The sequence below is a fragment of the Bos javanicus genome, chromosome 2, assembly GCF_032452875.1.
Source record: "Bos javanicus breed banteng chromosome 2, ARS-OSU_banteng_1.0, whole genome shotgun sequence".
NCBI classification, from domain to species: domain Eukaryota; kingdom Metazoa; phylum Chordata; class Mammalia; order Artiodactyla; family Bovidae; genus Bos; species Bos javanicus.
Genome location: NC_083869.1, coordinates 77,823,955 through 77,846,466, shown reverse-complemented (window position 1 = coordinate 77,846,466; position 22,512 = coordinate 77,823,955). Strand labels below are relative to the sequence as shown.

Here is a 22,512-nt window from a genome sequence, read left to right as displayed (position 1 = left end):
CACTGAGTCATTTCATGTGTGTCCACCACCCTGAAACACTACACTTTAAAAATCGCAATTTTCTTAATTGGCTCAAAAACAGTATGGCTTGATTTCACTTGGTAAAGTTAATATGATTTAAAAACATACATATATACACACATTTTTAATCAAGGGAGAAAAATACTTTAAAGACGTGCCAATTTGAAAAGGGATCAAAGTAAAAAAAGGAAAGACTAAAAACTACTTTACAATAAAAAAAAATTAAATAATCGGCAGATTAAATCAATGAAAAATGAGGAATGTAGAGTGAAAAACAAACTAATAAAAAGCATTCCAGTTGGCAAAATGGAAAACCGATTAAGTTTGGTTTGTTTTCCAAGAACTTATGTTTCAATGTAAATTTTGAAATATTACAAATATTCCAAGTAGATCTTAGATGCCAATGTTACAATTTCAAATTTTGCATGCAAAGTTCATCAAAGAAACACTGGTAAAATCCTGGTATTTGTAAAATTTTAAGTTTTGGCAAATACTGTAAATATCACAATTGGTATTAAAAAGTCATGATGAGTGCAGAATGAAAATACCTGTTAAGTATTTCATTTGATTAAAAATACCAGGTTTGCATGTTCTAAATGATCTGAGAAGAAAAAAACAAACAAATTGCAGTTTAACAGTAATCTGTATATGTATCTTTAGCTGCCATTAAAAAAAATAAAAGAACAACAACCAAAACCAACCAAACACACAGAAGACATGAGACGGGTACTGAGTAATGCTGCCGTGCTCACAGGACAGAAAGAAAAACTGTACAACGTCATAAATAAAGTCTCTTGCAGCTGTTGCCCAGAGCTTCCTTTATACCGGGGTCTCCTTCCGCTTGCCGCCGACCTGGGCTCTGTCCCTGGCTTTGCGGAGGCTGGTCTGGGCTCGGGGTGCTTTCATGCCCGTCGTGTGGTCTGCTGTGTGCACCGGGGCGCCACACTCAGCAGCGTCTCCATCAGCTTTGCCCTGAGTCATGCTAGAGACCGTGGATGCCTGTCTCTGGGCCCTGGCGTTGCTGGTGGTGGTGGGGTTCTCCCTGCACTCCTGGTGGAGCTCCGAGGGGCCGGTGGCCTGCTGGAAAGGGGCGATGGCACTGCGGATGCAGCTGAACCACTGCTGCTTGTGGAACACGTCGTTGGCTTGGAGAGTGTGGGACTGGCCCAGACAGGGGTCTTGGAAGCGAACTCGGAAAATGTTTTTAGCTTTATCTGAGTTGCCAAAAGCCCCTCGGAAGGACCCTCCCATCCTCACGTCTCCATCCTGCAGGTCTTCCAAGACCAGCTCCTGGACGGGGATGGGCTGCCGGTAAACCTGGTAGGAGTGACGCTCGTTTCGAGTAACAGGTCGAGTCAACACCAAGATGTCTTGAAACAGGAAAATGTGCAGTTTGTGTCCATTTTTATTTTTCAGTTCCCCATGGCAGAGCAACACTTTGCTTGATTCAATTCTAGGGTCCTTCTGCTTTTCCTCCAGATACTCCAGCTTGTCAATGTAATATTGGCATTCTGATTCACCTTTCTTCACGTTGATATCAGAGAGAACTCCTTGTATTATTAGTATAGCCTCCTCCAGGAGCTGAACATCCGGGTGGTCTTTGGGAGTATGTCTAAGAATCTCTTTCAACAGTAAAGGGTATTTGACAAGGCGGCTTCGAGGAATATCGAGGAAGCTCCAGAGATCCAGTTTTCGGCTGAAGGGAGACTCCAGACACCGCTGGAGGAAGTCCTGGACTCTTGGGTCCTGTTTCTTCTGATCCAGAAGAGCCTTGGCTGCCAGCTGGTTACTGCAGTAGCCTTTGTAGGCATTCAAGCCCGGCAACCAGTTCACGAGAATCTGGCCAACGTGCTCCACTGTCCCGCCAGGCTTGGTGGCTTCTCCTATTCTCTCCAACAAATCTTCATGCAGAGGTATGTAAGCATCCAAATCACCAAATATATGTGTGAGCTCCTCTTCTGACATAATAGACAGCTTTAACATGGGGTCGTGGTAGACCTTTCTTGCAAGTTTTAGGTCCTCAATTAAGTCCTGTTCCCCTCGGGACATTTCATAGATTGCCTCTTGACGTCTGATCTCCCTGGAGGTTAGAGACTGCTTCATGCTACCGTCTAACGTCTCTGACCACAGGGCGCTGCTTCTCCTCTTGGCAGGCACTGGGACTGTCGACCTGCTGGAAAACTTTTGGGCTGAAGCTGGGGATCTGCTGTCACCACGAAGGGTAAATGACTGTATTGTTTGACCAAAGCGCCTGACGGCTCCATTTCTTACAGGAGAGATTAGATTTGCCAAGGATGTGACCCGAGCTAGAGGTCGTACTCTTTTATTGCTTGGCTCCTTCAGATCAAGGCTGCTAAGGCTTACAACATCATCATCTTTCTCTCTTCGTTTTCTTTTCAAAGTGAAATCCCAATGGGGGCCAGGTGTTAAAAATGTGAAGGAGCTACCTCTCCGAAGGGAGTATCTGCCGTCCGGGCCGGGCCTGGGGGTGTCGGCCGCTGGCTCCGCGGCGGTTCCAAAATCACTGCAGATGGTGACTGCAGCCATGAAATTAATAGACACTTGCTCCTTGGAAGAAAAGCTATGGACAACGTAGATAGCATATTCAAATGCAGAGAAATTACTTTGCCAACAAAGGTGTGTCTAGTCAAGGCTATGGTTTTTCCAGTGGTCTTGTATGGATATGAGAGTTGGACTGTGAAGAAAGCTAAGCGCCAAAGAACTGATGCTTTTGAACTGTGGTGTTGGAGAAGACTCTTGAGAGTCCCTTGGACTGCAAGGAGATCCAACCAGTCCATTCTGAAGGAGATCAGCCCTGGGATTTCTTTGGAAGAAATGATGCTGAAGCTGAAACTCCAGTACTTTGGCCACCTCATGGGAAGAGTTGACTCATTGGAAAAGACTCTGATGCTGGGAGGGATTGGGGGCAGGAGGAGACGGGGATGACAGAGGATGAGATGGCTGGATGGCATCACTGACTCAATGGACATGAGTCTGAGTGAACTCCAGGAGTTGGTGATGGACATGGAGCCCTGGCATGCTGTGATTCATGGGGTCACAAAGAGTCGGACACAACTGAGTGACTGAACTTAACTGAACTGATGGAACAGTCCTGCCACCTCTGAGTGTTTCATTTAGCCTACAGATTGGGTATCAAAGTTTAGTTGAATTTGCTTGTCATCTTGGACCCATTTGATTTTATATGCCCTTGTGCTATGTCATTCTTTCAAAAGTTTTTCCCCGTCCTCTTCCCCCCTCTTTCATGCTCTTTTACTGAGCCCCATTCGGATCCACAATGTTGCCTCTACAATCTTCTTGGGGGACAACCAGAATATAGATGGCCCTTGGGAGGGAAATACTGTATAATATCCAATCCCTCTAGATATTCAGGCCTTCATCTTCTGTGTTTCCAACAATATGTGCAACAACAGCATCTCTCAGTGATCCTGCTATGGTGGGTGACAGGTACACAATGCCTGCTAGAAGTCCATCTGTTGACATCCTTTCTAGGGCAATTGGGCTTCCATGTATAGTGTTTGCCACTTTGGGAGTTAGCCCTATAGGCTCTTTGGGCCCAAACTCTTACCATCCTTCTCCTAAAGTTACAAACATACCCCCGGATCAAATCTCCACTCCACTTTTATGGAACATCTGGTCTATTGCCTTTTATTAATTTGTTCTTAAGCCACTTACTAACTCCTACAACCAGGATCCTGCCTCCTTGTAGGCAACATCGCTCCACCCTGCCTGTTATTAAAATACTCTTAATAACAGGACCAGATAACCCACTCCTTTGTCATTACTTCTGTTATCACCTAAAGTGGGTCTATGACAATGAAATGTTTACCATTGGAAACACCCTAAGCTGCTCTTATGGAGGACTAGGGGAGGAAATTATTGACTTACATTCTCTAGAGCAATAAGAAATTAAGGCTTATGGCTGTTTCACCAGGTTCCCAGTGTCAGGGCACAGGCTTGGATAGGTTTACATCATGATATCTATTCCCATCTGCGGTGAACAAACTGGCAATAGGTTAGAATTCAGTTCAGTTCAGTTCATTTCAGTCGCTCAGTCATGTCCGACTCTTTGCAACCCCATGAACTGCAGCACACCAGGCCTCCCTGCCCATCACCAACTCCCAGAGTTCACTCAAACTCACGTCAATAGAGTCAGTGATGTCATCCAGCCGTCTCATCCTCTGTCATCCCCTTCTCCTCCTGCCCCCAATCCCTCCCAGCATCAGAGTCTTTTCTAATGAGTCAACTCTTCACATGAGGTGGCCAAAGTATTGGAGTTTCAGCTTCAGCATCATTCCTTCCAAAGAATACCTAGGACTGATCTCCTTTAGAATGGACTGGTTGGATCTCCTTGGGGGTGCTCAACTCCAGCCCAGGGGGTCCCAGAAGGTCGACCTGCCTCAACCTGACTAAGGATCTGGTCCCCGAGAGGTTGTCATACCTCAGCCTGCTTGGGGATCTATCAGCCTGGGATCACAGGAAGTCGACCTGACTAGGGATCTGGTCCCTGGGTAACTGTCACACTTCAACATGCTCAGGGATCTGCCAGTCCAGGGGTCCCAGGAGGTCAACATGCCTCAACCTGCTCAGGGACCCAATTCTCAGAAGGCCAACCTGCCCAGGGATTTGATCTCCAGGAGGCTGTCATGCCTCACGTTGCCTGGGGATCTGTACCCTGACCTGGGGACACCTGGCTCTCAGGTTGCAACAGTACTGGGTAGGATAAACTTCAGAAAGATTCACCCATAAGGAAGTCCACCAATGGAAATAGAAGGAAGCCTATTACTTGTGGGACTGTGACGAATTTCAGCAATAACTCAGGAGCCCAATGAGAACCATATTGCCTTTCTGGAAAGGCTAAAAGAGGCCCTCTGAAAGTTTACCAATCTGGACTTGGACTCTGACGAGGGACAGGTAATTTTAAAGGACAAATTCCTGTCCCCCCTGTATCTGGATAAAGATACAACAAATACAGCAGCAAGGCCCTGCTGCCTCTTTAGATGAGATGGTCCAGACCACTACCAATACCTTTTATAATAGAGCACAGGAGAGGGAGGCCAAGGCCCAAGAAAGGGAGAAAAGGAAAGAGACAAGGCATGCCCAGTTGCTGGCCACCCTCCAGGGAAGCCCTATGAAAAACCCTGAGTCTTTAAAGGAGGAAGCATGAGGGAAATGCTTAATTTGTAGACAGGTGAAGCAGTGGGCCAAAGAGTGTCTGAACCATGAGAAGCCTCCTAAAACAGATTGGTACAAATGTCTTCAATTGGTACATTGGGCAGCACTTTGCCCTTGGTACCCAAGAGCCTCCAGGTCAAGCACCAAGCCTTCCCTCACGATTGTTCAACAGGACTGAATTGGCCCACTCCAGCCAGCCTGCCTGTGACAGATAACCATCACGGGGCCGAGGCCAAGGGTACAGCTGGATGTGGGAGGTAGCTGTGAGAATTGCTTGATTGACACAGGGACTACCTATTTTGTCCTGACCTCCTACTCCAGAGTTCTCCTGCCAAACTTGTACCATTTTGGGTACTTTAGGGCAAATAATTACAAAAGATTCACCCGAGCACTTCTTCATTGCTGGGATGAACAAATATTTTCCTGCCAGTTTCTGGTGGTCCCTGAGAGTCCTACAGCCTTATTGGGAAGATATCTTTCCTGCCTTTGAAATCTTGCAGCTATTGTAGTCCTGATAGAAGATGCTTTAAAACTTTCTCTTGGGGGCAAGCTATTTTTACCAGCCAAAAAGTGAAACAACTCCTGAATGGGAGAGGCCATTAATGGATGTCTGATCAAAGGGTCCTTAGATATCAAGTAGTGCTGATGGAAAATCTAGGCCTGACTATATCCACTTGTGAGGTTCTTAACCCAGCTACACTCCTGCCTACCCCTGAGGGCTCTCTTTTCTTTCACTCTTGCCTAGAAACTTTGGACCACTGGACAAAACCCCATGAAGCATTGTCAGAAGATCCTCTGACCAATCCTGAGGAAATACGGTACATTGATGGAAGCAGATTTGTCTTGGATGGAAAAAGAAGAGCTGGATATGCAACAGTCTCCAATTTTGAGACCATAGAGACTAAACCTTTGCACCAGGTACTTCAGCCCAATTAGCTGAGCTCATAGCCCTGACTTGAGCTTTAGAGCTGGGAAAAGGAAAAAGAGTAGCCATTTGCACTGACTCCAAGTATGCCTTTCTGATGCTACATGCACATGTTGCTATTTGAAAAGAAAGAGGCCATTTGACCACCTGAGGGTCCCCAATCAAATAAGGTGATCAAATGCTTAGACTCTTGGAGGCAGTCCATCTGCCCACTGAGGTTTCAGTCTCCCACTGTAAAGGACATAGAAAAAGAAGCATGGAAATGGCACAAGGGAACCAAGCAGCTGATCAGGCAGCTAGGAGAGCAGCATTACAGAACAATGACCTAATAGGGGTTGCCACCTTAGTTCCACAGACTAATTTGCCAGAAACCCCTTTATATACTGAAGGTTAGACTCTTAAAGCTAAGAGTGAAGGCTTTCAAGAAGATCATATGGGGTGGTTTCAAAAGGAGAGACTCGTTTTCTTCCTGGGAACCTCCAATGGAAGGTTATCTCCTTACGTTCCAGCACTCATTTAGGGGAGAAGGCCTTCAAAAGATTACTAGAGAGTTCCTTCAAAGGAACAGGCCTTCAAATGACTATAGGGCAAGAGGTCTTCTCTTGTCCCACTTGTCAATAAGACCCTCTAATCTTATACCATGGCCATTGGGCAATTCCAGCAGGATATAAGCTTGTGGGGTGTAAGTTCAGTTAAGTTAATTTCAGTCACTCAGTCGTGTCTGACTCTTTGTGATCCCATGAATCGCATCATGCCAGGACTCCCTGTCCATCACCAACTCTTGAAGTTCACTGAAACTCATGTCCGTTGAGTCGGTGATGCCATCCAGCCATCTTATCCTCTGTCATCCCCTTTTCCTCTTTCCCCCAATCCCTCCCAGCATCAGAGTCTTTTCCAATGAGTCAACTCTTCGCATGAGGTGGCCAAAGTACTGGAGTTTCAACTTTAGCATCATTCCTTCCAAAAAACACCCAGGACTGATCTTTAGAATGGACTGGTTGGATCTCCTTGCAGTCCAAGGGACTCTCAGGAGTCTTCTCCAAAACCACAGTTTTGGGGTGTCAACTAGGACTCAAAAGATTCTAAAGAGTCACCTCTATATGCTTCAGAGATTCAAGTCCTAATTAAAGTCTGGAAAGATGGGTCCCCAAAGGCTCAACTCCAGCCCACATGGAAGGGGCCCTACCCTGTAATATTTTCTACCCCCACAGCAGTCAAGGTACCAGGATATGACTCCTGGATTCACTACTCACGAGTCAAGCCATGGAAGAAAACAGAAGAGAAAACCCCATGGACGGAGGAGCCTGGTAGGCTGGAGTCCATGGGGTTGTAAAGAGTAGGACACGACTGAGCGACTTCACTTTCACTTTTCACTTTCATGCATTGGAGAAGGAAAGGGCAACCCACTCCAGTGTTCTTGCCTGGAGAATCCCAGGGATGGGGGAGCCTGGTGGGCTGCCGTCTATGGGGTCGCACAGAGTCAGACACGACTGAGGCGACTTAGCAGCAGCAGCATGGCCAGAGGAAGAGGATGAAAGAAGTTTGTCTTTGCTAAAGGATACAGGGTGTCTTATGCAGGTGATGAAAATATTCTTAAATTGAATAAGATGATGATGGTTGCATATATTTGTGACTATAATTTTGTCATTCATCAGTCACTAAGTCATGTTCAACTCTTTGTTGACTCCGTGGATTGCAGCATCCCAGGCTCTCCTGTCCTTCACTATCTCCCAGAGTTAGCTCAAAATCATGTCCACTGAGTTGGTATAAATTATGCTGTTTAAATGAATGGCTTGTACAGTCTATGAACTATGTATCAGTAAAGCTATTAAACGATTTTTAAAGGTGCACATGTATACCTGTGGCAGATTCATTTTGATATATGGCAAAACCAATACAATATTGTAAAGTTAAATAAAATAAAACAAAAAAAATAAATAAAAATAATCAAAAAAAAAATAAAGGTGCTTCTGACAAAGTTCAGGCTTTGTATTTTCATTTATATATTCAGAAGGTATTAAGAGCCCTCCTTGGAAATAACAGAGTGAACAGTGCTGACAGAACTTCTACTGCAGTGAGGTATGGATCCATTTCTGTTCCCATCAAAAGGAATTGACTCAGTTAATACAACAGATTTTGCTGAACACCAGCTGTACACCTGATCCTGAGATATCAGGGACCAGAACCATGGTTTTTGCCTTCAAACCAACTCATGTTCTAAAAGAACAAATAAAGAAATAGTGTGGAGATGATACAGGGTGGGGATTTAATCCAGCCAGAATGTTTCAGGTCACAGATGATTCTGAAGCCTTCCTGAGAGATGTCACAGCTAAGCAAGCTCTAGAAGGGTCACTAGATGCTAGTCATTCAGATGAGGAGCAGAGGGGGTGGAAACACTAGTGGACTGGCAGTGCAAAAGCAGAGACAGGAGGAGAAGCTTAGATGTCTGAGTTCCCCACCTTAAAGAAAGATGATAGAGGGTTAGTGAGAAAGCTTCTCTTTTGCTTCTCCATTTGGTCTCTTTTCCAACTCTCTTGTTGCTTACGAAGTAGACATAAGCCTTGCTTGAGGTTTAGGAAAGTGTCACTCTCAAGTACAGAGGAAAAGCAGAAATGAGAGTCCCTTGGACTGCAAGGATATCCACCCAGTCCATTCTGAAGATCAGCCCTGGGATTTCTTTGGAAGGAATGATGCTAAAGCTGAAACTCCAGTACTTTGGCCACCTCATGGGAAGAGTTGACTCATTGGAAAAGACTCCGATGCTGGGAGGGATTGGGAACAGGAGGAGAAGGGGACGACAGAGGATGAGATGGCTGGATGGCATCACTGACTCGATGCACATGAGTCTGAGTGAACTTCGGGAGTTGGTGATGGACAGCGAGGCCTGGCCTGCTGCGTTTCATGGGGTCGCAAAGAGTCGGACACGACTGAGCGACTGAACTGAACTGAATTGAGCTGAAGGCAGAGGAAAAAATAGGAAGAGAAGAATCCGTCTGTGTGTTAATAAAAATCCAGTGCTGTGAAATCCTGCAGGATTAAGGATTTCAGAGACTTGAATAGATCATCAAGAGTTGAGATATATAAGAATAATACCTGGAATTTATAGAGCTCATTGACTTCCAAAGTACATCTCCATTTATCTTCCTGCTCTCCTCCTGGCTGTGGGCAAGGAGCGCAGGGCCTTCTGAAAGGAGAACTCAAATATTTTTCTGAGTTTTTGCCAGGGATACAACCTTCAGTGATCCTTTAGGCCCTCTGCTAACCTTGGAATAAGGGAAAGTCATTTTCTGAAGCTTTTCTGCAGTCTAGACATGCTGGGGGCTCAAGAGGCATTTCTTCTCAGTAATCTGATGAATTTTAGCCCCCTATTCCTACTGTGGAGGTTAAGGTTCAGAAGAATTGAGTAACATGCTCAAGGCAATGCAGCTGATAAATTACAGAACTGAGACTCTTGGACAAGTTTGTGTTCTTTCCATTGTAGCATTCTGCTTCCAAAAAAGCAAAGATTAGGTTACTTTTGAAGACTGTTGAATTTGCAAAATTTTTTAAATATATAGAAGAATTATAAATTTTTTGGACAAATGGAATTCTTCCCCAAACTATGTGAAATTTCCCATTATCAGTGAGTCTTTGTAGGCATCATTATGTTCATAAACATATTCTGTAAATGCATATAGTGTATGCCTAGTATATGTTGATATTTATTTTATATAAAATTAATCTACTTAATCTACACATCAATATAATACATACAATAATAATTATAAATATACATGTATACACATATCCAGAGTTTTTGCTGATACCATAACCTTCTGTCCTCTGGCTGAACAGGGAAAGCTTGCAGAAAAAAAACTCAATCAGTTTGCATGATCAGAGCAGCATAAGTTAATAGAAGATGCTCACCTTTGTTAAGACCGACACTGGTGGCTCCTTTGTGTTCTACGGTATCAGAAGTTGTGTGTCTGTGTCTGTGTATACTTTGAGGAGTATTAGAAGGAGCTGAATAAATTCAGATTCCAGACCTTTGGTAACATAGAGGATAATCTTTAAGGTTGGTTTCTTAGGGAGTTTGTATGTTGGAATGCATTAAATTAGAAAGGTGACTACAGGAATGAAGCAACCCAATATAATACTATGTGTGAATTGCTGTGAGACTTAAATCAGCACATTTTTTGCCTTCAGCATATATCTGAAAGGAGCTTATTCCTTTTTGGAGCAAACAAGTAAATTTAGGCGATAAAGCAAAGGTACCCTTCTAAAAAGACATAATATATAAGGATAAAAACATCAGCTATAAATCAATGCACATTGATTTAAATAAATTGGATCATTGTCCTCTGCTAAACCTAGTTTGGAGGCTAAGCCAGCAGTATCTCTTGCTCAGAAATCCATTGGGTTTGCATTTCTAAGCATAAATCTAAAGGGGGCATTTCCTCTAGGACTTAAATGACCTGTACTATGTTACAGTTTCTGATTTTATCCAGATGCTATGCATATCCAAACAAAGCTATACAGAGGCGTTGGGCTATGCGTGAGAAGAGCTTTGCTGGAAGGTATCTATGTCTGTCTTAAATCAAAATGAAATATGAAAGAGACCCTTCCACAGAAGAATTAAGGCAGCTGCACCAGGAAGTTCAAACCAGGAGCACTTCAGTGTTGCCATCCTGCTTGACACATAAGCAGCTCTCAATTTCATCCCAGGTATTGTGATAGAGCTTTACATATATTAATTTTTAATTTAATCTTATTACCAATAACCTGGTGAAGTAGGTTACCATTATAACCCTCTTGCACTGTGTTTCTGGCAAGCAAAGTTAAAGCAATATATTGTGACATATGACCACTTCATTCACAACCTCAAATAAGTCACACAGCTCATAACAGAAGGAGCTGAAGTGGATGAGTCTGGGAGTCTGGGAATTCAGTGTTAATCTTCCCCATTATTAGCTCTGTGATCTGTCATTAATTAGCTGTATGCTGTATAGCAAGCCCATTTTTTCTTCTGGGCCACAGGCTCTTTCACTGAAATATAAGGATGTAATTTTCTGGCTCAAAAGTTCCCCATCCATTATTTCCCTTTGACTTGGGAAAAAGACAAAACTTCACAGCCGGGGAGGCTTTTGAGTTTTGGAGCAGGAGGCTTAGATTTGAATCCAGCCTCCCTTGTCCCTAACAATGTGAATTAAGCCATTCACTAAAGTTCATGATCTTTCTTTGTGAAATGGCAGCTTGAAAATCTGGTTGTCATTTGAGTTGACAATGCATTTAACCATAGTCTCTAAATGCTAAAAGGGAACTCATAAAACGTAGTCAGAACTTTGAAAGGGAAGTTCAAGTGAAAGGTCTCATGTCTTGCAAAAAGCACATACAGGAGCGATGAGAAACTTCCTGCCACCTCCACTCCCCAGATGCACTATTGTGACAGTGTGATGACAAAGAGCCTTCCATCAACTCTACTTGTTTCAAAAATGGCTGGTCATACAGAATCGTCTGACCCTGATATTTAATAACCTTTCTTCTTCCAAATTGTTTCCAAACAACTTTCTTGCCCCCTTGTAGCCAACTGACTGACAAATGTATCTAAAGACCAATTGGAAAAACTCCCAACTTTCTAAAATCCCAACTTAATAGAATGCTTCCCTTCCGCATTTCCCTTTTGTACCTTATAAAATTAACTCCACTTTCAGACGATTTTGAGACATTGCTGAAACAAAAGTGATAGTAAATGGGTTCCTTTATCACAAATTTATGAATAAGTGGCCTTTGTTAATTTTGTCTTAAAGTTAGTTTTGTCTCTGACAGCAGGAAACAGTTGAAGCAGAGGAAAAAATTTTAACATGTGAAGGCTGACTCTTTCCCATAATCTAAATAAATAAGCACACCCATAGGTCAATAAATCCAAACATCATCAGTTTGGACAGTCAACATATTACAATTGATTGATGTAATACATGAATACGGAGTCTCCTGTTCCCCAGAGTTTTCCAAGGTACGGATACATTTTGACTGATGGATAATTAGATCAGTGCTTTGTCTCAAGAGGAAGGTGATTACTGCCCATGATAAAGTCTGAAAGCTATGCAAGGTATTGAACTAAGTACCTGTACCAGATACTAAACAAGGCATCAGTCTTTATCTAGTTGGGTTGGTAGCCTTATGTCAGTCACAGAAATTGTCTTGTCAGTGTTCAACATTTCCAAATTTTCTGAAGCTTTCTCAGTGTGTCTTTGTTAAGCAGAAAACTCACCTTTATTGTAAATCCCATTCTATAATGAATTCCACCCAGACATTCATTTTTATAGACTTTTTTATACCAACATACTGCAAAGGTGTTTCAGATTGTGCCGTATAAATCATAATGGTGTGTTGATGGGTTTTCTTCTAGATACTTTGTCTTTCCTCATACCTTTCCTGTTGTTACTAAATCAAACAAATGTTTACACATTTTGATGGAAATAACACAAAAAAGACAAGATACCTTTGTGTATGCTGAGGGGCTGACTAAATGCATCATTAAATCCAGCCTTATAGACACATTCACATTGCAGATAGATACTAAGGGAAGATAAAGTTCAGAATATACATATGTAGATTATGCAAATAAACCTGCAGTGTTAAAATAATATTGTCAAAGTCATAAAAGGTTAAATACTATTTGTTTAATGTTATTTTTGAAATAGAGATTTCACTGGTTGTGCAGAAAACTTCTGCCTATTACAGAAGTTTGTAACTTCACAGCCTACATTCTTCAGGAAGATACAGGTAAAATAAAGAAAGGTCTAAAACTTGATTAGCCCTTTTAAAGTAGTAGGGTCAATTAAGTTCTCTCTTAGAAACTTCCAACTATTTTTTCCTTGGTTCTTTTGTTTCCCCAGACAAGTTAGAGTATCAAGAAGACTTCATTTAGCAGATAACTTGGGAATTGTGATTTTAAAGACCAGATGGATGTAAACTTTTAATGATCTGAAGGAAAAGCACCATTGCAGACACAATACAGAGGAAAATACTAAAGCTTTGGCAGGTTAAAGGGACAGTAAGAAAAGTTAGATGATACTGTGTGTGTGTGTGTGTGTGTGTGTGTGTGTGTAAGATCAGTTGCTCAGTTATGTCAGACTCTTTGTGATCCCATGGACTGTAGGCTGCCAGGCTCCTCTGTCCAGGGGATTTTCCAGGCAAGATTACTGGATTGGGTTTCCATTTCCTTCTCCAAAGGATCTTTCTTACCCAGGGATTGAAACCTACATCTCTTGAGTCTCCTACATTGGTGTCTCTTGCATCTTTTTACCACTGAACCACCTGGGAAGCAGAAGATGATGGGGAGAATACAGTATGAACAGGTGGGAGGGATGCTGAGGGTCCAAACATGTAAGGAATTCAGGGGTAAAATCAATGTTCATAGTTTATTTAAATGCAACAGGCAGCCACCAGAGATTGCATGAGTAGGATTTTCATAAGGAAATATACAACACTTCAGTTCAAAGAATTCAGTGACGGCTTTTTGGTTTGTTGTTGTTAGGGTTTTTTTCTTTGTTTGCTTTTCTTTTCTTTTTTTTACAATTGTAGAAAGACTCAGCCAAAAAGCAAGAAGAGAGGTTTGGGATTCCAGGTATTAGCAACTGTTGGAAGCTGTTACCAGTCCTTGGTCTGAATGTAAAAATGAAGTGGTCAGTTTTACCATAATAGACTCAGAGACATGGAAGAAAGGCTGCCATTCAGAGTTATGTACCTAAAGAAACACAGCTGCTGCTAGAACAAACAAAAGACAGAAAGGGAATCAGTGCCTCAACTTCTCAATTCTCTTCTTTTTGCTCTCTGGAGAGCATTGCAACCTTAGTGCTGTAGTTTGTTCAGGTCAAATTCACATAGTGAAGGCTAAAGCCAACAAAGGTAAGGGCTGGAGGGTGGCAAACAAAGATTAACAACACCGGGATTTTATATGGTACTCACAGAAGAAAATGTTTGGACTTTAAAGAACACTTAAACTAACATGAACAGTGATTTTCTGAAAACTAAAATGACTTGTAATTTTATTTGGAGTACATTAAACTAAAGAAGTGTCAGAACAGGGATGTGAAGTCAGTGGAACAAACTCATGTCAGAGCATTTTTATCCCAAACAAGCAGTATTATCTTTGTATGAAAAATCATCAAAGACAGATAAAAAGAATGTTCAAGAACTGCTGGTGCTGCTGCTAAGTCACTTCAGTCATGTCCGACTTTGTGCAACCCCACAGACGTCAGCCCACCAGGCTCCCCCATCCCTGGGATTCTCCAGGCAAGAACAGTGGAGTGGGTTGCCATTTCCTTCTCCAGTGCATGAAAGTGAAAATTGAGAGTGAAGTTGCTGAATCATGTCCGACTCATTGCGACCCCATGGACTGCAGCCTACCAGGCTCCTGTGTCCATGGGATTTTCTAGGCAAGAGTACTGGAGTGGGTTGCCATTGCCTTCTCTGGTTCAAGAACTGAGATGCACCAAATCTCTAACTATAAACTGATTGTAAAGTACATAGTTGTTTTGAAACCTGACTGCATTAAATTATTTTATCTGTTCTAAAAAATGCAGATTTCTCAACTGCCACCTCAGAGATATTGAATATTTCATCATCTCTCCAAATTTCTGATTATAGTCATATTTGGAAATCACTAATGCAGTGCACACTGTTCATGGGGTTCTTCATGCAAGAATACTGAAGTAGTGTTAAAAAGTAGAGACATTACTTTGCCAGAAAGGTCCAGATAGTCAAAGCCATGGTTTTTCTAGTAGCCATGTATGGATGTGAGAGTTGGACCATAATCAAGGCTGAATGCTGAACAACAATGCTTTTGAACTGTGGCATTGGAGAAGATTCTTGAGAGTCTCTTGGACTGCAAGTTGATGAAACCAGTCAATCTTAAAGGTAATCAACTCTGATTATTCATTGGAAGGACTAATGCTGAAGCTAAAGCTCCAATCCTTAGGCGACCTGATGCAAAGAGCTGACTCATTGGAAAATATTGATGCTGGGAAAGATTGAGGGCAGGAGGAGAAGAAGGCAACAGAGATTGAGATGTTTGGATGGCATCACTGACTCACTGGACATGAGTTTGAGCATACTCCAAGTGACAGTGAAGGACAGGGAAGCCTCATGCTGCAGTCCATGAGGTTGCAAAGGGTTGCACATGACTTAGTAACTGAACAACACATTCCTAATGACTGCACAAATAAGAACTATTAAAGATGACTATGAACCACTCCATATACACAGATTATATGGATTAAATGAATTTTCTAGAAAGTGCAAAATTTTCTCAGTTCAGTTCAGTCGCTCAGTTGTGTCTTACTCTTTGTGACCCCATGAATTGCAGCACACCAGGCTTCCCTATCCATCACCAACTCCCAGAGTTCACTCAAACTCATGTCCATCGAGTCAGTGATGCCATCTAGCCATCTCACCCTCTGTCGTCCCCTTCTCCTCCTGCCCCAATCCCTCCTAGCATCAGTCTTTTCCAATGAGTCAACTCTTCACATGAGGTGGCCAAAGTACTGGAGTTTCAGCTTTAGCATCATTCCTTCCAAAGAAATCCCAGGGCTGATCTCCTTCAGAATGGACTGGTTGGATCTCCTTGCAGTCCAGGGGACTCTCAAGAGTCTTCTCCAACACCACAGTTCAAAAGCATCAATTCTTCAGCTCTCAGCTTTCTTCACAGTCCAACTCTCACATCCATACATGACCACTGGAAAAACCATAGCTTTGACTAGACGGACCTTTGTTGTCAAAGTAATGTCTCTGCTTTTCAATATGCTGTCTAGGTTGGTTATAACTTTCCTTCCAAGGAGTAAGTGTCTTCTAATTTCATGGCTGCAGTCACCATCTGCAGTGATTTTGGAGCCCCCCAAAATAGTCTGACACTCTTTCCACTGTTTCCCCATCTATTTCCCATGAAGTGATGGGACCAGATGCCATGATCTTAGTTTTCTGAATGTTGAGCTTTAAGCCAACTTTTTCACTCTCCTCTTTCACTTTCATCAAGAGGCTTTTTAGTTCCTCTTCATTTTCTGCCATAAGGGTGGTGTCATCTGCATATCTGAGGTTATTGATATTTCTCCCAGCAATCTTGATTCCAGCTTGTGCTTCTTCTATCCCAGCGTTTCTCATGATGTACTCTGCCTATAAGTTGAATAAGTTAAATAAGCAGGGTGACAGTATACAGCCTTGATGTACTCCTTTTCCTATTTGGAATCAGTCTGTCATTCCATGTCCAGTTCTAACTGTTGCTTCCTGACCTGCATATAGGTTTCTCAAGAGGCAGGTCAGGTGGCCTGGTATCCCCATCTCTTCCAGAATTTTCCACAGTTTATTGTGATCCACACAGTCAAAGGCTTTGCAATAGTCAATAAAGCAGATATAGATGTTTTTCTGGAACTCTCTTGCTTTTTCGATGATCCAGCAGATGTTGGCAATTTGATATCTGGTTCCTCTGCCTTTTCTAAAACCAGCTTGAACATCTGGATGTTTATGGTCCATGTATTTTCTAAGCTGACTCAAAAGAAGCAGAAAATCTCAGAGAAATACATAGATTAAATCAGTAATCAAAATCTCACTACTAAGAAAAATCCCAGAAGCAGGTATCTTCATTTTCAAATTCTACCAAATATTTAAAGAAGAATTACAAGCAAACTTCTCAAATATTTTCAAAAGACACCAGAAGAGAAACTACTTCTTACTCTTCCCATAAGGTTAGCATTAAAGGAAGACATAAAACTGTCACTGTTTGCAGATAATATGCTGTCTCTCTATATAGAAAACTCTAAAGCATCTAACCAAACACTGTTAAAATAAATATAGGAAATAAGAACATTTGCACGATATAATATTAACATGCAGAATCTATTGCTTTTCTAAACAGTGATAATAAACTACCAGAAAGAGAAAGCAAAAATAAAATAAAATAAAAGTCCCATCAAAATCACATCACAGAGAATATATACCTAGAAATAAATTTAACCAAGGGGGTGAAAGACCAAGATTATAAAAACTATAAAACAATGATATGGTGATCACCTATAAGCGAAGAGGCAAAGTCTTGGAAAGAAACCTACCTGTTAGCAGTTTGGCCTTGGAATTCTCAGCCTCTTGAACTGTGAGATATCATTTCTATTGTTTAAGCCACCTAGTCAATGATGTTTTGTTATGCCAGCCATGGACAACTAATATGATTAATTTACATTAAAAAATAAGAGCCATTTTACTAAGCTTAAAGTAGTATCACCTTATTGATCTGTTTTGCATTTCTCTATTGATTATATTGTCAATATGTTTATTTAACTTTGTAGAGTATAACATATGGAATGCTGGGCTGGATAAAGCACAAGCTGGAATCAAGTTTGCTGGGAGAAATATCAATAACCTCAGATATCCAGATGACACCACCCTTATGGCAGAAAGTGAAGAGTAAGTAAAGAGCCTCTTGATAAAAGTGAAAGAGGAGAGTGAAAAAGCTGAATTAAAACTCAATATTAAAAAAACTAAGATCAAGGCAATGACATTTGGTCCCTCACTTCATGGCAAATAGATGGGGAAACAATGGAAATAGTGACAGACTTCATTTTCTTGGACTCCAGAATTACTGCAGATGGTGACTGCAGCCATGAAATTAAAAGATATTTGCTCCTTGGAAGAAAAGCTATGACTAACCTAGACAGCATTTTAAAAAGCAGAGACATTACTTTCCAGACAAAGGTCTGTTGAGTCAAAACTATGGTTTTTCCAGTAGTCTTGTATGGATGTGAGAGTTGGATCTTAAAGCAGACTGAGAGCTGAAGAATTGATGCTTTTGAACTGTGGTGTTGAAGAAGACTCTTGATAGTCCCTTGGACTGCAAGAAGATAAAACCAGTTAATCCTAAAGGAAATCAGTCCTGAGTATTCATTGGAAGGACTGATGCTGAAGCTGAAGCTTCAATACTTTGGCCACCTGATGCTAAGTGTTGGCTCATTAGAAAAGACCCTGATGCTGGAAAAGTTTGAAGGCAGGAGGAGAAGTGGATGACAGAGGATGAGATGGTTGGATGGCATCACCGACTCGATGGACATGAATTTGAGCAAGCTCTGGCAGTTGGTGTTGGACAGGTAAGCCTGGCATGCTACAGTCCATGGGGTCACAAAGAAAAACTGAACTGAACTGACCTAATCTCATAAACATGCAATTTTAAAATACAGTCTCCCACTCTGTAAGCTGTAGTTTCACTTTCTTACTAATGTCCTTTGATACACAAAATTTTAAATTTGATGAAGTTCAATTTGTCTATTTTGCTGCTTTTATTTTTGGATTATATGTAAGAAACTATTGCCAAATCTGAGGTCTTAAAGATTTATCCATAATCTTTCTTCTAAAGAGTTTAAATTTTGCCTCCCATTTAGCTTTTTGTTTCACTTTGGGGGTTAATTTTATATATGGTGTAATATAAGGGTCCAACTTTACTCCTGTGTTGGTGGAAATCAAGCACTCTCTATTGAAGAGACTAGCCTTTCCTCAGTGCATGGATTTTTCCATCTTACAAAATCCAATTTGTCATAGGTGCATTCCCCTTTAACACTATTAATAATAGTCTCCTCAGCTAAATATCCAGTTTCATTTCTTGCAAGTTATACTTTGGTACAACAATAAAATATGACTCAGCTAAGTTTTTCAACACTTTTTTACAAAGTACTGCTTTTTCTCTAGTTTCCAATGACTATTTTTTATTTCCTTTGAAGATTTCTCCAGAATGACCTTCAATAACCATATTCCTACCAACTGACTTTTCATGAAAATCTAGGTTTTTCCCAGTATGCACAGCAAAACTCTTCCTGTCTCTACCTATTATAAGCTTCAAAGTTCCATACATATTTTAGATATTTGTCACAGCCTCACCCTACTCTGGCACCCTTCACCTATATTACTTTACTAGGGCTATCATGCTAAAATGCCATACACTGGGTAGCTTAACAACAGAAATTTATTTTCTATTGCTCTGGGGACTGGGACAGATAAGATTAAGATGTCAGCAAGGTAGTTTTCATTCTGAGGCCTCTTCTCTTGATTTGTATGTGGTCACGATCTCATTCTGTGTTCATATAGCATTTTCTTTATGTGTGTGGAGGAAGAGAGTGAGCAAGATTGAGCAAGAGTGTGAGAAAGAGAGAGTGCCCTGATGTCTCTCCTCCTATAGATTCAATGCTCAAGTCTTATGACCTCATATATCCTAAATTACTTTCTTAAAATCCACCTCTTCAAATACATTTACACCATGAGTTAGAGCTTCAACATATGCATGGAAGGGGAGCAGCATAAACACTCAGCCAAAGACAACAAGTATTGACAAGAATGTGAAGAAATTAGAACCCTGTGCATTGAAGTGTAGCTGCTATAGAAAAGAATTTGTAAGATCCTCAAAAAGCTAAACAAATTATGTTGCCTATGATGCTGCAGTTCCTCTCTCTTACATATATTTATTCAAATGAAATGAAGATAGTGACTTTAACTGATTCTTGTGTGCCAGTGTTCATTGCTATGTAATTCACAAAAGAAAAAAATAAGAACTACCTGACTCTCCATGAACAGATAAATGGCTAATCAAAATCTTGAATAAACATGCAATGAAATATTATTCAGCCATGAAAAAGAATGAAGTTCTTACACATGTTACAGCATGGATGAACCTAAAAAATATTGTGCTAAGTGAAATAAGCCAGATAGAAAGAACATGTTTTTGCTGTGACATGGAACAACAGACTGGTTCCAAATAGGAAAAGGAGTATGTCAAGGCTGTATATTGTCACCCTACTTATTTAACTTATATGCAGAGCACATCATGAGAACTGCTAGGATGGAAGAAGCACAAGCTGGAATCAAGATTTCCAGAAGAAATATCAATAACCTCAGATATGCAGATGACACCACCCTTATGGCAGAAAATGAAGAGGAACTAAAACGCCTCTTGATTGAAAGTGAAAAAGGAGAGTGAAAAAGTTGGCTTAAAGCTCAACATTCAGAAAACTAAGATCATGTCATCTGGTCCCATCACTTCATGTGAAATAGATGGGGAAACAGCGGAAAGAGTGTCAGACTTTATTTTGAGGGGCTCCAAAATCACTGCAGATGGTGACTGCAGCCATGAAATTAAAAGACGCTTACTCCTTGGAAGGAAAGTTATGACCAATCTAGATAGCATATTGAAAAGCAGAGGCATTACTTTGCCAACAAAGGTCCGTCTAGTCAAGGCTGTGGTTTTTCCTGTGGTCATGTATGGATGTGAGAGTTGGACTGTGAAGAAAGCTGAGCGCTGAAGAATTGATGCTTTTGAACTGTGGTGTTGGAGAAGACTCTTGAGAGTCGCTTGGACTGCAAGGAGATCCAATCATTCCATTCTGAAGATCAGCCCTGAGTTTTCTTTGGAAGGAGTGATGCTAAAGCTGAAACTCCAGTACTTTGTCCACCTCATGCGAATAGTTGACTCATTGGAAAAGACTGATGCTGGGAGGGATTGCGGGCAGGAGGAGAAGGGGACAACAGAAGATGAGATGGCTGGATGGCATCACTGACTCGATGGACATGAGTCTGAGTGAACTCCGGGAGTTGGTGATGGACAGGGAGGCCTGGTGTGCTGCGATTCTTGGGGTCTCAAAGAGTCGGACACAACTGAGCAACTGAACTGTACTGAACTGAATATCAAATTTCTAGAACCGGTGAGCTCATAGAGACAGAAATTAGATTAGACGTCTCAGGAGTTGAAGGTATGAGGATCAGAAATTATTGCTTAATGGTTCCAGTTTCTACTTTGGTGATGAGAAAAATTTTGCAGATAGTTGCACAATACTTTGATTGAAATTAATGACACTAAATGTTACACTTTAAAAGTTAAAATGGCAATTTTATGCTATGTATATTCTACCAAATTTTTAGAAAATTAATAGTGTACCCAACCCAGGGATTGAACCTAGGTCTTCTGCATTGCATCCTGATTCTTTACCATCTAAAACACCAGGGAAGTCCATAGTGTACCCAGAAAATCATTGAAATTCATACTTTAACTGGATGAATTTATACAATGTGAATTATATTTCAAGAGAAGAGATTCATAAAATAAGCTACAGACTGGAAGAAAATACCTGCAAAACACATATCTGATCAAGTTCTTAAATCCAAAACATATACATGTAAAAAACATTTAAAACTCAACAATAAGAAATGAAATATTCTAATTGAAAAAATGGGCTAAAAATCTGAACATTCTTCTTACCAAAATAAATACATATATATAGATTGCTAAGAATATGAGAAAACAGTAAATCATTTGTCATTAAATAGTTGAATATAAATACAACAGTGGTATACCATTATTCAAGTATTAGAATTACTAAAATTCAAAATACTGAAAATATTAATTGCTGGCAAAGATTTGGAACACAAGCAACTCTCATTCTTTTCTGATGGGAATAAAAAAATAGTACAGAGAAATTGGAAGAAAATTTGGCAGTTTCTTACAAAATGAAACGTGGTCTTACCATATGTTCCAGCAATTATGTTTTTAGATATTTATCCATTGAAACTGAAATTTTATGTCCACAAAATAATCTGCAGATAAATGTTTATAGTAGATTTATTCATAACCACCAAATCTGGAAACAACTAGGATATTTTAAAATAGGTGAATAAACTTCAGTATATCCATAAATTGGGATATTTTTGAGCAGTGAATATACATGGGCTAGCTACCCACAAAGAAGATGCATAAGAACATTAAATGCACATTACTTAGTGAAAGAAGGTAGTCTGAAAACAGTCTGATGATAGTATAGAGTGATTCTATACTATATAGAGTATAGTATGATTCCAGTTATATGACATTATGGAAAAGGTAAAGTTACTGTTACAATAAAAAGTTCAGTTGTTTCTACAGGCGTGGGGACAGAAAGTGTTGAGTTCTTGAAGCACAGAAGATTTTTTCCTTAAGAAAGTAAGACTATTATATAGGATACTGTAATGGCATATATATTTGACATAATGCATTTGTCAAATGCATAAAACTGTAAAACACATAAGGCAAATATTAAGGTATCTAAATTAAATATGTATGTTTTTACATAGGGGCTACAAAGGGGATCTCAGGATGGAAGGTGACAAAATAATCTAACCATACTGTAAAGTTATGAAATAAATCTCATGGAAATGAGTAGGGGAAAAGTGCTGATATATGCAATATTGGGGATGAGTGGAATTTGTAGCACTAAAGGTTAAGAAGCTATCATGAGCACTGTACTGTAAAAGATAAAGTTATCTTTAAATAATTCCTTTATTGGATAATGAATTTCTAAAAAGGAACAAATGTATAGTAAACTTCATATTAT

At 40.6% G+C, this 22,512-nt stretch overlaps 1 protein-coding gene across 1 annotated transcript in view; it reads right to left on the bottom strand.

Annotated features, from left to right (window-relative positions):
- Nucleotides 1-210: 210 nt before the first annotated feature.
- LOC133256145 (neuroepithelial cell-transforming gene 1 protein-like) overlaps nucleotides 211-22,512 on the bottom strand; it is a 94,599-nt gene continuing 72,297 nt past the window's right edge. The window contains exon 3 of the mRNA XM_061430958.1: nucleotides 211-2,545. Coding sequence (XP_061286942.1) covers nucleotides 841-2,545 — 1,705 coding nt within the window. The 3' untranslated portion in view covers nucleotides 211-840. The remainder of the gene's footprint in view (nucleotides 2,546-22,512) is intronic.